The following is a 16,210-nucleotide window of genomic DNA, read 5'->3' as shown; positions in this document are numbered from 1 at the left end:
TACCGCCCCCTATTGACCAGCCGCTGCTGCATGTGTCCCTTATTTCCTTTTCTGAAAGGTGGCAACCCTAGAGCAACTAGAGGCTGTCTAATCGGTTGATCTGCTGCGAGTTGGCGCATCAAATTGCATTGATCTGTTGGTCTGTGTAGTAGCCAATAAACAAGATTTTGCTGCTTAGACTTATGTATAATGTATATTCATTGATTCACTCGTATACTAAAATTGAAAAACGTTGCTTTTCGCATAAAATATTGATGTGTTTAAAATGCGATTAATTTAGATTAATTAACTATAAAGTCTTGAATTAATTAGATAAAAAAAATTATCGAGTCCCACCACTAATTTCAAGTCATGTGCTAAATATTATAAATACATAGCTTCTGAGAAGCATTTTCCCAAGTGCATTCAAAACAGCCATCGTAAAACCCTTACTAAAGAAACCCAAACTAGACAGTAATGTACTGACCAACTACATGCCGATATCCAATCTTCCATTCATCAGCACGATACTTGAACAAATGTTCTCAATTCAAATACACTCCTTTCTCAGAGAAAACATCATGGAGGAATTTCAATCAGGCTTCAGAACATACTACAGCACTGAAACTGCTCTTACAAAAATAATTAGTGACCTCAGACTAAACTAAGATGCAAATAAATATAGAAATAGATCAAAGCACAGCATTCAACATAATATAATGATATCCTAATAAATCCTTTGTGCTAACTTCCAATAAACACTCACTTGGATTCTGCACAAAATCCTCTACAGTAGACATGGTCACCAGTGGCGTCGCGTGGGTAATATAACAGAGGATGCCAAAAAAAAGATTTATTAAAAAAAGATTTATAAATTAGCTTTATTAATATATATATATATATTTTTTTTTACACATTTGTTTTATATTTAAGCCAAATAATATTGTGACAAAATAAAAATGCACACTAAATAACAATACAGTATGGCTCAATACAAACAACTGCTAAAAGGATGCAGACCAGAAAAATACTTTAGTCTTGTTTACATAAGGTGAACGATGAATTATCTTTGTCCTTCCTTTTTTGGCATCAATCAATCAATCAATCAATCAATCAATCAATCAATCAATCAATCAATCAATCAATCAATCAATCAATCAATCAATTAATCAATCAATCCTCTCTCTCTCTCTCTCTATCTCCTAGTATGTCTCTTGCTCGCTGTCTCTCATTATCCCCCTCTTTCCTTCCTCCCTCCCATTATAAGCGTCTTGCAATGTTGGTTAAGATATGAAATACTTGCCATAGTGTATACAGAGACTGTAAACAAACACCCCCACAACGCAGTCCGCACACAGGAGTCAGGACTGCGATTATTAATAGAATAGGAATATGTCAAGATATTGCCGACATACAGTATACAGTATGGCTCAGGCTCGGCGGCTCATGATCAAACCAAGCAGACCATGTACACAGGGCCGCCTGGGAGAAATGCGAGGCCCTGTGTGAGATTTAACGCGAGCCCCCCCCCCCCCCCCCCCCCCCCAAAAGGTTAAAAAAAAAAAAATTATATATATATATATATATATATATTATTATTTTTTTTTTATACAGTCAACATATTCTTAAATAATAGCGCTGCCCGAGGCGGGGCATGATACAGTCAACATATAGCAAAAGAGAGAGCGAGAGAGAGCTCCCGTTTTACAGTCAATATACAGTGTACAGAGAGAGAGAGAGAGAGACACATTGGAAAGAAATTGAAATGCTATTTGGCCCTAAACAGAGAGTACACAGTGGCAGAATACCTGAGCACTGTGACTGAAGATCCTTGAGCACAGCCTAGCCATCGAGAAAGGCCGCCATAGGCAGACTGTGTGTGTTAGAAAGAGAGAGAGAGAGAGAGAGAACATGTGTGTTTGTCATGTGTGTGTGTGTTAGAGAGAGACTAGAGCATGTATGAGAGATTCAAAAGGACAAAGATCAACACTTAAATCCAAGAGAGAGAGAGAGAGAGAGAGAGAGAGAGAGAGAGAGACACATTGGAAAGAAATTGAAATGCTATTTGGCCCTAAACAGAGAGTACACAGTGGCAGAATACCTGAGCACTGTGACTGAAGATCCTGGCTTGAGCACAGCCTAGCCATCGAGAAAGGCCGCCATAGGCAGACTGTGTGTGTTAGAAAGAGAGAGAGAGAGAGAGAGAACATGTGTGTTTGTCATGTGTGTGTGTGTTAGAGAGAGACTAGAGCATGTATGAGAGATCCAAAAGGACAAAGATCAACACTTAAATCCAACAAGAAGAGGGTCTATACCAGAGAAACCAAAGCAGCAAGGAGCCAATGGCCGACATCAGCTAAATAGGCTAGCCAGGTACTGTGACACCAGGCCACACACAGCTTTGGCCAACGGCCCAACGCTACCCAAGCTACACAAGCGACCAAGACATTCACACACAGCACATGTCGTATCTCCAAATGTTGTGAAGTAGCATATGTTTTGCCTGGAAAAAAACATCGTTATTAACAAAACATTCGGGAGGGGAAGGAAGGAAGAGTGGGGTAATGTCATGACATTTTCATTAATCTTACCTGCACAAAAGGAACGCAGGGCGAAAGGCCGCAACACAGGTCTCCACGTTGACGAAAGGCCTCTCGCTGGCGGGACAAAATAAGCCAGAACCCCCTGCTATTCTCACGGCTAATGTCAATGGTCGACTCGTAGCACAAGCTAACAGCTAACTCTAGCCTAGGCTAACTGATGGCATCAAAGTAACGTGCGCAGCCGGCAGCTAGCCGGCAGCTAGCTACGACGTTAGCTGCTGGCTGCGCACGTTACTTTGATGCTATCAGTTAGCCAGTTAGCTCAACCCGGCTATCGCTAACCATGAGCTAACGCACTACCACTGAAACTACAACATGAGAAAAGCAATACAGGCGCTGACACCAGGCACACACCGTTAGCTACTAGTAGTACTATATTAGCTAGTCGACCAGTTTGGCTCCAGAGAGAGAGAAAGAGAGCATAGGTCCACGTGGGAATATAATCATAGGTTGACTCACCATAACGCAGTATCAATCCGGCGCCAATGGTAAAGTTGGAAGGAGACTTTCTTGGCCCACGGTGTAATTTCTTCTGATCCATGCGGCTTTTGAAAAGACATCCACTCGCCTCGCTCCTCTGAATAGCGCTGAATTATCTACCTCGTGTGTCTTCTTCTTCTATTTGGTATTACGGCAGACGGGCCGGAAACACTATCCTAAAATCTGTAGAGCAGCAAATCCGCAGAAACCGGAAAACTGCAGTCTGCAGAGCCGCAGAGGCAGGAAGTCAGACACATTCTACAAACGTGTCTAATGTGAAATATATAAGCATATAAGCAAAACTTTTTTTTTGCGAGGCCCCCCTTCCCGCGAGGCCCTGTGCGACCGCACTGCTCGCACACCCCCTGAGGCGGCCCTGCATGTACAGTTAGGGTGACCAGGTGTCCCCCTTTTGGTTGTACTGTCCCACCATTTGAGACCGCGTCCCACATATTGAGAGGATGTCCCTCTTTTCAAAGCAAAAAAAAAAATATCGAACACAAGACATTCCTGTCAAGTGATAAAGTTTGAATATTTAAAACAGATGTTAGGTAGTAACAAGCCAGCTGCCAGTGCCAAGATGAATGTGGAGAGATATAATACTGTATTTAATTTGTTTTTATTTTGATTTAACCTTTATCTATTTGGTGAAGACGAGTTATTCTAATAAAAAAAATTACATTATCTATCTGTCCCACTTTGTCCCACTTTGTCCCACCAAAATCTTACTGTTGTCCTGCTTTTGGACTTTTTGCATCTGGTCACCCTATGTACAGTATGGCTCGGGCCCATCAAAAAATAACACAGTATGCTATGACACGGCAGAACATATAGTTTGGCTCCACACACACACACACACACACACACACACACACACACACACACACACACACACACACACACACACACGCACACACGCACAGACACACAGACACACACACACACAGCGGCATCACTTATGGAAAGTTATTCGGTTACTCACCATTGTTGCTGCTGAGCTGACGCGCCTTGCTCCAAATGTGTAGATAATAGAGTCAGACAGTAAAGCAAAGTGGCAAAACTCATCCACAAAGTTGATTTTTGAAACAAAGTTCTCCTCCAAGTCCTGTGGGTATTGTCTCCTCAACTTTTCTGCAGCTGAGCGAATTTATTTCAGTTCTGCTCAATGAATGAATCCAAGAGAGGAATCCGAATTTCCCCTCTAACTAGTGATATGCTTCATTGCGTCGTTAATAAAGTTTTCAATCAATCAATCAAACAATGCCGTTTGTTTAGACATTCACACGACTTGCATAACGTTACAACATAATGTTAGCTAGCAAGCAAGCTAGTCGACAATATCTCCTTCCTCCATGATTGCAACCTACAGTACTAGAGAATTCAAGGTGCCCGCGAGGCGATGACGTTGTTGTTGTCACGTTTAGCTTTTAATGTGATTTGATTGGTCAATCGATGGAAAGGTTCTGGCCCAGGGCAGCAAATTTGAAGACTCTTAGACTGCTTGGCTGCCAGGCTGCGGCAGTGTTAAGGCGTAGGCATTAACCCAACCCATTTATTAAGCTCGAATCTTATTGGCTAATAATTGGTTGTGGAGTCCATAACCAACCACAATGTGGATGCGAGAAAAAGACAACCCGCCCTAATATTCTCAAATTCTCAATGTCAATCAAAATAATGCTGAGCCTGAGCAGACAGTGACTGCCTCAGAGTGTTAGAGAGACTGAGAAGGAGAAGACGGAGAAAATTGTAAGAAAAATAAAATAGAACATTTCTCCAGGAGGGAGACAATTATTATAACACAGAGATGAAAAATAATGATTGTTTTTTATTATTGTAAACTATAAAAAATAAATATATATATAAATCTTTTAAAAACGTTTTTTTACTGTTTATATTTTTGGGGATACCAATACCAGTAGACAACCCACACTGATCCAATACTTACAAAACACTACACTATGTGGTTATGTAAAACATATTCAACTACTAGGGGAGACTGGGGTAAATTGAGGATGCACTATGGGTAAGTTGAGCAAACCCTTGTTTCTAGGAAACCGTAAAAATAAGTGAGCATGTGACCAGAAATTTAGGAGAAAGGCGCCATTGCATGGCGTCTGTGAAGGTAAGAGCCACACGGCTAAAGTGGTTAGACATGTATGTCCAAAAACACTTTTTTCACTCATGGAAGTGAATGTATTCAGTTTCATGAGAATTGTGTTTAGACCAACATAGATCATTTAAAATTGGTTTTATACCTCAGTTGGGGCATCTATAATAATGCAACATGAGGTAGTAAACCTAGCATGAAAGTGTACCATTTTAGCGGTTGGGGCTAATTAATTACATATGGTATCTCTGGGGTAAGTTGAACGGGTGTTTTCTTTTAAAAACTTTTTTTTTAAGTTTATTTATTTTACCCATGTGCACATTAATCAAATTAGCTAGTTTTCATCTGTAGTCCCTGCCTAACATGCAGTCTGAGGCCTATGTTGAAATGGTTTCAAATGTAATAATAAAACAAAGCTAGGCTGAATCAAAGTCAACTTTATTGTCAGTTTTCCATTTGTGCAAGACATACTGAAAGTTTTAATTATGTTACCCCCTTCCCACTGTGTTATTTAAAACAATCTAGACAATATAAAACACAAACGTAACATATAGGACACAATATACAACACACAATATACAGGACTATGTACAATATTGTAACGTTTTGAGGTTTCAAACGTTATTGATGACTCTTGAGGCAGATGCTATTTCTCAGTCTTTGTTTAATCAACAGTTCTCAACAGGATGCAGTGCGCGAGTGACTCATCCCTATAGCTTCCCATGCCTCAAGAGAGCGCACCCTGGGTGCCACACCCTCTTATACCTTCCCCAGATCAGCCCCTGCCCCCTCGACTCTGTCAACCAACAATGGCAGAGTACAGAGTGACAGCTCGGCTGATCAACATTACCCCCCTACAACAAAGTCCCTCGCCCCGAACAAAAACCACCCACAGTCAATGCTATGCCAGCAGCTAGCCACGTGACGCTTCCGACAACGCCACGCTCACTGCTAGCCCCCTCGTGCTCTGTTGGTTACCGGCTGCTCCCCTCTCTGTCAGGCCTCAAGAGACGACAACCACCAAATCCCATTGGTTCCAGGTTGCTCGCGCCCTCCTGTTCCCAGACCGACAGAGAGATGCCCTTCCCAACAGAGACGTCTTTCTTCCCACCCCACACAATGCTATGCCAGCAGCTAGCTACGCGACGCTGCCGGTGGCTACACCTAACTACAGGGGGCGACGCTACGCTAACTGCTAGCCCCACCCCAATACCCGCTAAACACAGTACTTTTTTTCCCCCTGAAATTTTCTGAAAATCCGCCTAAAATACATACCTAAGTAAATGGAATATTGCTCCACTTCTACAAGGTCCATTTGCGTATTTTTCATATCTAGGGACATCTATGGACCTCAGTGAATGTATTCCCAGTGTCAGAAATATTGTGTCTATTACTAGGCTTGCTTAAATTGTGATGAAAAAGGAGAATATGAATAATGATTTTTCTTTGCATCTTTGACAGTGAATAATACCATGCTATGGTACCTTCTTGAGATCATGTGTACAAAAAATCTAAGGAAATTAATAAAGTGAAGATGATTAAACAGAAGGTTTTGTAGATACAGTACTGAAGTCTCCCATCCGGACCAATGCTATTTGAAATATTATTATAGAATAGAATAGCAGGCTTATAAATGACCTTATTATAGCCATTTCGCACATTTATGGATTGTGCCAAATCTTATATTTCAAATGCCAGAGTTCAATTTGGATTTAGTATCATAAGGCATGCATAAGTACAGATAATGAAATCTACTGTATGTACAGTAGCTTTTTTATTTTTGCCAGGGTGCCACCATTTTTTTTACTAATTTCAAATCTGAATATTACGTTTTGTGGTTTATTATCCCGAGTAATAAGAGATATAAAAAAAAATGTATACAGAAGTAATTAGCTTCAAACCCCATAGAGGCCTTTGGGAAGTGTTGTTCGGAAAAATTCCAATGCTCATCGAAAGCTCTCTGTGTTCTCTTCAAAATGGCCGCAAAGAAACTACAATTCCCGACGTTCAAATTTTCCAAAATGGTCGACTTTCGCAAACTAAACAACATCAAAACGAAAATGAAAATCTATCGAATAACACTTTAACCTACGTATTTGTTATGGTTTGTAAGCAACCCCAACAGCACGACACAGACGGGTAGTTCAGAGTTAGCCAAAAACGAAGGGCGTATTTATTTTCACAAACAGAATTGTGCGACAATTATGTTACTCCATTTGAGGGGAATGTCCTTTAGCAAAGTTGGGCTCTGCGGCTCTGCAGCTCTGCCTTTAGCAGAGTTGACTCTGCGGCTCTGCAGCTCTGCCTTTAGCAAGGTTGACTCTGCGGCTCTGCAGCTCTGCAGCACTGCAGCTTTATGCTATCCCACTCGAGGGGGAAAAAGAAACGTAGAATGTCATTAGTCCCAAACGTAGAAAATACGAGGCAGAGTCCAGTAACAAAACAATTCAACAATTCTGCAGTGTTTAAGGAAACACACAAAAACGGACGAAGGCAGTGAGTCCAGGACAAAAACGAGGATATAAGTTCATAGAAAAATAGTCTTCCAAAAGACTCACCAGGAGCAAGGTCGAAGTGGAAAACGAGGCACGGGTCCACGGTGAGGCAGAGTGAGAAAACAGCAACAAACTCCAAGGGACGGCGGAGAAGCGAAACGTCTCGCACTGGAGAAACACGAGAGGGAACAGCAGTAGAGTTGGTGGTGACAAAACAACCCGACAATGAATGTTCTGCAAACCGTGTATAAGAGTCCTCCCGACGAGCTGATTGGAAACTCCTCTCAGGTGCGTGATGGTAATTGACGCTGAGAAGCGCGCAGTGCTGGGCCAGCCCTCAGAGTACCCCCCCCCCTCCACGGGAGCCACATGGCGACCTGCCCGGCCTCGGCTTGTCCAGATGGGAATGATGGAAGTCGGTGATCAGGGCGGGGTCCATGATGAGCTCATATACATTATAACTGCTGTTGTGACATGGTTATGATGTTTATACTTGAATACGTTTGAAAAATAAAACGATACCTTTGTCAAACAGTCTGTAAGTAAGTAAGTAAGTAAGTAAGTAAGTAAAGTTTATTTATATAGCACTTTTCACAGAGAAGCTCAAACATTACCCAAAGGCCTGTTTAAACAGTAATGTTTTTAGCTGATTTCAACAGACGCTGCAGCTCTTAGGCCACGAGGAAGGGCATTCCAGAGTCTAGGCGCTACAGATGGAAAGGCTCTGTCACCTTTGGTGATCAACCTGGTGGTCAGCTGTCCTCAGGGTCCTGCTGGGCACATATGGTTCCAGCAGGTCGGTTAACTATTCTGGTGCCTGGCCGTGCAGAGCTCTAGAAGTGAGCACCAGGACCTTGCAATTAATTCTAAAATGTATAGGAAGCCAGTGCAAGGAGGCTAGAACTGGAGTGACGTGACACCTTCTGCTTGATCTGGTCAGCAGTCTTGCAGCAGTATTTTGGATGAACTGGAGGCGGTCTATGGATGATTTATTGAGGCAGGTGAGAACCGAATTGCAGTAGTCTAGACGAGTCTGGAGAGATTGATTTATGACGTGATGTCATTTGCGTTCCGCCGATGGACCGCACGGGTGGAAGAAGTTAAACAATAATGTTAGTGATAGAAGGAAACTCATTTTGTGCAAAAATGGAAAGTTTTCCAATGTTCATGAGGCAGAATTGTTAAAATAGCCGATAATCCATTTTCCCAATGATAAATCCCTATACGGGTGGACCTCGCGGGCGCTCCAAAGTGACGTCAGACTACACCTCCCTATACAGTACAGATGCTAGTGAGCCAAATTTCAGCGTGAAACAAGCGGGAGGGAGATTATGCGGCTACCACACATGCTTATGATATGCAAAGCAGAGGGGTGTGGCCCTGATTGGTGCATTGAGTAAAATTATTTCAGTGGGCGCCTATTGGCACCAGACCACTCCAATAGGACAAAGCAAGCCACTGAAGCCAGAATGAGATATAACGCATTTTGCAAAAGAAAAACACACACACTTAAATGTTCTTGTATCATTTCATCCAACAGAACGCGCACGCCCGTGAAAGCAAAGATAACAGGGAACAAGGACTTGGTGAGTAAAACAGAAACAGGTCTTCCATTTTGACCAATGAGTCACAAATAATGACTGTAACTGTGCTGTGGTGGGTAAAGGGTTAAAAGTAGGGACGTCCGATATTATTGACCTACCGATACATTTCTATAACATTTATTTACCCAGGCAAGCAAGTAAGAACTAATTCTGATTTTATTTATTGTCAAAAGTATGCATAATGTTATGTTAATTCCACAACAAGACATATGTAATGTTAATTACCTGAAATTATTCAGTTTTTGGGGGGGGGGGGGGGGGGGGGGGAACCCTGCATATATCGGTATCGGTTGATATCGGTTGATATCGGTATCGGAAATTAAGAGTTGGACAATATCGGTATATCGGTATCGGTAAATAAGCCAATATCGAGCATCCCTAGTTAAAAGTATATAAAAGGTAAACAATATATAGATATATCAGTCCAATGACATTTCCATAGGTTAACTGTTGATTCATAACCCACACAGGTGTCAGTCCTCCATCCTGCTTTCATGAGATATGTTCATCAAATGTGGCTGAAGAAGAAGGGAGCACAACCGTCCACTGGCTTCCTGGCCGTGTTGCTCAGCATGCACATCTGTGACGAGGTAAATATATTAGAATCAAGAATCAAGAGGTTTATTTGTCACATACATACCAGAGCATACAGTGTAATGCGGGTGGTCATGCCTGCATTGATTGTGCAAAATACAATAATAAAATAGAATAAAATAAGCATAGAAAAAATAAAATAGATAAGACACAAGATATGCAGTTAAATTAAGAAACTACCCGTAGTTGTTCTTAGCTGGTCTTTTTGTTTGGACCCCCAGAAATATTTATCGTTTTTTTTTCCGTGACCAGCAAGGTCTCCCCCACATTATCAACAGCCACGGTGGTGTTCAGTGTGAACAAACCCAAGCCGGCAGAATGGAGGTAGTGAATGGAGAATGCAGGATTTTTGTGTGAAAAGGGCTTGCGTTGTGTGGGTGTCTGGTAGATGGATTTGTATTGTGTTGAAAGAGAGAGACAGGGGGGGAGCTACCCCATTAAGTTGCGCATCAAGCAAAATCATATATTCAGGGTTAATTATCTTGTTTACACTGTTTATTATTCTCATATTTCTATATTCAGATTTAATTTTATTGCCTATATTTATGTATTTCTTCTATTACCCTGCCCATACCTGTTCCTCCCCTCCCCCATGCTTGATTGATTGATTGATTGATTGATTGATTGATTGATTGATTGATTGATTGATTGATTGATTGATTGATTGATTGATTGATTGAACATTTTATTAACAGATTGCAGAATGGGTACAATACAGTACGGCTCAATACACACAATTGTTAAGGGGATGCAGACCAGAGAAAGACTTTCGTCTTGTTTACATCAGGGTCCCCCATTTTCAATTCATCATAACATATGACATACATGACAAGATATGCATGTTAAAAAAAGACATGCTAGGTTCCTGAGAAACTGGTTCTTATATACACTACTATGCAATATACAGTTAACTCTTAATGTATCTAAACTATACAGTACCTCCTTCTTTTAAAGTGTTTCTAAGGATTCAATTTTTGTGACATTTTGTGACATTTTGACATTTTGTTTAAAGTGATTGGTTTAGCGGTTGCCGCATGAGTGTGTGTGTGTGTGTGTGTGTGTGTGTGTGTGTGTGTGTGTGTGTGTGTGTGTGTGTGTGTGTGTGTGTGTGTGTGTGTGTGTGTGTGTGTGTGTGTGTGTGTGTGTGTGTGTGTGAGTGTGAGTGCGTGTGTGCGTGCGTGCGTGCATGCGTGTGTGTGCGCATGTGTATTTGTGAGTGGAGAGTTCAGTGTTCTGATGGCCTGGGGGAAGAAGCTGAGTCGGAGTCTCTCTGTTCTTGCAGCGTGTGACCGTAGGAGCTTGCCTGACCACAGCAGCTTAAACAGACTGTTGTTGGGGGTTGTGAGGTGGTATTATATTATATATATATATAGAAACCTGTACTGTGTAACCTTGTCATGAAGAAACATCACTTCTTCAGCAAACTAAATGGTGTAGTTGAGACCGGATCAGTGGCCACACCGAGGGACTTAAAAGATATTTGTGGCAAATCATTAGTAAAATAGAAAAATAAAATCGAATATAAAGGTTAAGTCCATGCTCCATTCATGTAACATTGGGCCTCATTCACCAATACTCTCTTATTATTTTTCTTATATTCTTTCTTACCTGTCTGTTAAGAGAAAAATAATAAAAGCTACCGCCACATTCATCAAGCCGTTCTTAAAGTCCAAATCCGTTCTCATCCAGGTGTGTTGAATGATGAATCCCACCTGTTCTTAAACTCAAATGCGCGTTCGCGCTCAATTAATTTGCATACAGACATGTCCCGGCTGCTCCTTATAAGGCGGATGAGGCGTGTGCAAAACAGCTTGAGATTGGATACATGCTCCAGAAATAAATAAATATAAATAAATAAACGGCTTAGCGAGGCAGCCTTAGCGCATGTCCGAGCGCGCGCGCGCGCACACACACACACACACGCACACGCACACGCACACGCACACATGTCTCACGACTCAGGGCTAGATCCACAAAGAATGGATTGCACTGTGCTAATTGCACCCTCATTATGAATTGAAAATGGGAGACCCTGATGTAAACAAGACGAAAGTCTTTCTCTGGTCTGCATCCCCTTAATAATTGTGTGTATTGAGCCGTACTGTATTGTACCCATTCTGCAATCTGTTAATACAATTTTCCTTCAATCAATCACCTGCGCAGTGATTGATTGAATGAACATTTTATCTGACAAATAAAGATTTATACGTATACGTATTGTACATGTGCGAAATTAATCTTTCCAGCAATGTAGGCTTTGTCAATACTGGACGACTGCGTTGTGTTGTGTCTGAGTTGATGCTCCAGAGTATTGCATACATCTCAATCTGAAACGGTTAATCAGCCACTCATCTGGCTCAGCAAATAGAGATATGCGTTCTATGCGTACGACCCGGCCAGTGCATGTAACTGTTCTAACAGCAATATATAATCCATTTCAGAAGCAGAGCGCCAATAATTATTCAAAAGTTCAGGGATTTTAAAGACGTATTTGGGGGCGATTGACGAAGGGTATAGTTATTTTTTTTGGGTAAGAGTTTCTTATCTGGGTAGGAATTTGGTCTTGCCTAAGAGAAAAGCAAAAATAAGAAAACATTGCTGAATCCCAGGTAAGAACAAAATAAGAAGAAATGCTAGTTAAGAATGAAATCTGTTCTTATATCGCTTTGAGAATGAGGCCCATTGTCTGTCTGTCTTCCCAGGTCAATGTGTTCGGATTTGGGGAAGACAAAGATGGAAACTGGAGCCACTATTGGGAAGAACTGAAAAACAAAAATCTGAAAACTGGACAACATGATGGAATGTTTGAGTATAAACTTATTGTGGAACTATCTAACAAACAAAAAATACATTTCTTTAGAGGATATTGAGCAATTATTATAGAATATACCAGTGGTTCCCAACCTGGGGGTCCCGACCCCCACTACGGGTCACCAAAGTTCCACAAGGAGTCGCGAATCCCTCTTGATTTGAAAGTTGTACGCATTTATATTAAAGAAACATGTCTCAGTATTTAATAATTGTTGTCAGGAAGACAACGCAATCTAAGGGTTATTTTAAAAGTTTGTTGCATTACTGCTGATCAGCACGCCTATCAGGTTAACTGGTGAAAAAAAAGTTTACGTGGTAACGTTCGCAGGCTATAATGTCCAGACATGTTCAAGACCGTTTTCAAATGTCCAATCTAATGAATTGTGTTTGCTCATAAAATGCTTAAAATGTTAAATGTTATTATAATAGACGATGTGTTATGGTTTGTAACCGACCCCAATCGCACAACACAAGACAGGTATGAGAGTAAGCCAAGAACTGGGCATTTATTGAAACACACAGAAAAACGGCACTGTCCCTTTAAGGGAGAACACAAATTACTGGATAACAAGAATGGGAAAGGCACAGTGCCTTTAAGAGGCGAGCTGGCTAAGGGGAAGGCTAAGGGAAGGCAGGGCCCGGGCAAGGGACAAGGCAGGAACAGGGAGGACTAGGAGGACTGGACAGGGAGGACTAGGAGGACTAGAGAGGGGAGACAGGGACAGAGGCCCGCGGAGGCGGGCTGGGGACAGGGAGGACTAGGAGGACTAGAGTGGGGAAACAGGGACAGAGGCCCGCGGAGGCGGGCTGGGGACAGGGAGGACTAGGAGGACTAGACAGGGAGGACTAGGAAGACTAGGAGGGGAAAACAGGGACAGAGGCTCGCGGAGGCGGGCTGGGGAGAGAACAAACAAAGACTGGGATACAAGCATAGATGAATGTTGCTGCTCTGCAGCTTCTCCCGGGATGGGTCGTCTGGGGAAGCAGACGGTGTCGTCAGAGCCGCTCTGCAGATTTCTCTCGGCAGATCTCCCAGGTGGTAAACGGGACCGAGAGGGAGAGAGGGAGCGGGTTAGCTCAGAGTACAGTGGGGAACAGAGCAGGTGACAGGAGAAGTGACTTGTCCCAAAAAACAGAGTAATCCAAGTGAATGAATCTTCGGTGTATATACACACTGTGAGTAACGTCCCAAACACAAATCCACGTGATTGAATCTTCGGTGCAAAAAACACTGTGAGCGAAGTCCCAATAATAATCCAAGTGAAAATATCTTCGGTGTGAATACACACAGTGAGCGATGTTCAAGCAAATATTATCCCAAATGAACTATCCAAAAAAGCAGGCACAGGGAGAGTGACAGTCAGACAAAAAACAGGATCTCTTCAGTGTATAAAACACACGAAAAACGAATAGGGTCAAAGACAGTCTTGCCAAAACTCACCCAGGCGCTGTGCGTAAAGAGAGCGGGAAGCCACGGGGAACGGGTTGTCCAAGCGGAGGTCTGAGTGGTGCGCGACTGCTTAGAGTACGCGCCGGTACGGAGGGCGCATCTGGCGCGGAGGTCTGAGTGGTGCGCGACTGCTTGGAGTACGCGCCGGTAGCGAGGGCGCATCTGGCGCGGAGGTCTGAGTGGTGCGCGTCTGCTTGGAGTACGCGCCGGTACGGAGGACGCATCTGGAGTGCGTCTGAATGTGCGTCTGGAGTGAAGAGCGCGTCTGCGCGGAAGAGCGCGCCGGCTCGGAGAGACGCATCCTCCCGTAGAGTATTAGGAAGCGATGCGCGTCTGGAGTGAAGAGCGCGTCTGCTGCGCGGAGGTCTGGATGCGCGTCTGGGCGTCTGCTGCGCGGAGGTCTGGATGCGCGTCTGGACGTCTGCTGCGCGGAGGTCTGAAGTGGAACACTGGAATACCTCCCGTGGAAGTTTAGAGAGCGCAGTCCAGTGTCTCCTTCCAGGCAAACGGCGACAGGAGGCGAAGGCTTGAGTGCATCTGGCGCGGAGGTCTGGAAGCGCGTCTGGACGTCTGCTGCGCGGAGGTCTGAAGTGGAACACTGGAATACCTCCCGTGGAAGTTTAGAGAGCGCAGTCCAGTGTCTCCTTCCAGGCAAACGGCGACAGGAGGCGAAGGCTAGAGCGCATCTCATGCCGGAGATGAAAACAGCATAACAGACAGAGAACCTCCCGAAGGAGTCTTGGTGATAGAGATATGATACGGAACGACCCGACAAGGCCAGAGGGGAAGAGCGAGGTACTTAAAGCCCAAAGGGGAACTAATTAGAATGCACCTCAGGTGCGTGAAGGTAATTGATACTTTAACTAGAAGTGTGTGTTCGGCACCAGACCAATCAAACACATCATGACAGGTAGTCCAAGGGTGTGGCTGCTGAAGAGCAAACGAGAGTAACGAACGCGAGGGTGGGGGCTAGTGAGGTGAGGAGAATGCAATTGATTAACAGAAAACTAAAGGAACAGAGCGAGTAGGCTTAAAGGAACAGAGCGAGTAGGTGAGCAACGGACAAAAACCTCACACGATGCCCGGTACCGGTCCCGTCGGGTGGAAGAGGTTAACCTATGGAAATGTCATTGGACTGATATATCTATATATTTTTTACTTTTTATATACTTTTAACCCTTTACCCACTACAGCACAGTTACAGTAATTATATAGCGACGTGCATTGGCTGACTGCCTGCAGACCGGCCGTCAGAATGTTAATTTGGGATAAATAAATAATAATGGGTTTCTTTATTTATTTTCGTTTTATTGTGCTTGTGCATGATGACATACATAATCAAATGTCCAATCTAATTGTTCTATTCATAGAAATATCTGAAGCATTTTTAGTAAAGTGACTAACCTCTCAAGCACTCACTGCTTTGTTCACTCATACCCATTTGAATTCTCAAACCCATAGAACAGCTATAAAAGAGTGCAGTGCACTTAAAGTGTTCGATAAAAAACCTCACTCATCACCACTGTCACATTTGCCAATTTTAAAGTTTTTAAACAGGCTATAGTTTTTTTTTCTTGTGATATATTTTTTTTTGTGCTGTTGCCTTTAATTTTCTGTTTATACTATGTTTCTAACTATGTTCTATTTTTATTTATTTTTTTACTCTGTATTTAATTTTTTTTATTAATAATTATTAAAATGTTTAACTATGTTTTAACCCTGTAGCACTTTGGGATCCTAGTGAACGAAAAGTGCAATACGAATACAATTTATTATTATTATTATTATTATTATTATTATTATTATTATTATTATTATTATTATTATTATTATTATTATTATTATTATTATTATTATTATTATTATTATTATTATTATTATTATTATTATTATTATTATTATTATTATTATTATTATTATTATTATTATTATTATTATTATTATTATTATTATTATTATTATTATTATTATTATTATTATTATTATTATTATCAAGACCCTACATGGTCTGTGCCCTTTGAGGGAATTCATAGAAAGGAAGCCCGATAGAGGAATCAGCACTAGGGCAACCACTAGAGGGGATTTCG

The 16,210-nt window shown here is 42.2% G+C and overlaps 1 protein-coding gene across 4 annotated transcripts in view; it reads left to right on the top strand.

The window, feature by feature from the left end:
• LOC311230580 (CMP-N-acetylneuraminate-beta-galactosamide-alpha-2,3-sialyltransferase 1-like) overlaps positions 1 to 15,883 on the top strand; it is a 51,550-nt gene extending 35,667 nt beyond the window's left edge. For all 4 annotated transcript variants that reach the window (XM_084316899.1, XM_084316901.1, XM_084316902.1 and 1 more), the window contains 3 exons: positions 9,205 to 9,250; positions 9,739 to 9,858; positions 12,565 to 15,883. In XM_084316899.1, coding sequence (XP_084173025.1) covers positions 9,205 to 9,250; positions 9,739 to 9,858; positions 12,565 to 12,732 — 334 coding nt within the window. In that variant the 3' untranslated portion in view covers positions 12,733 to 15,883. The remainder of the gene's footprint in view (positions 1 to 9,204; positions 9,251 to 9,738; positions 9,859 to 12,564) is intronic.
• The last annotated feature ends 327 nt before the right edge of the window (positions 15,884 to 16,210 follow it).

The sequence above is a fragment of the Notolepis coatsorum genome, assembly GCF_963971535.1.
Source record: "Notolepis coatsorum genome assembly, chromosome: 6".
Taxonomy (NCBI): Eukaryota; Metazoa; Chordata; class Actinopteri; order Aulopiformes; family Paralepididae; genus Notolepis; species Notolepis coatsorum.
The sequence above is the reverse complement of the archived record's forward strand: the minus strand, read 5'-3'. Positions and strand labels throughout refer to the sequence as shown.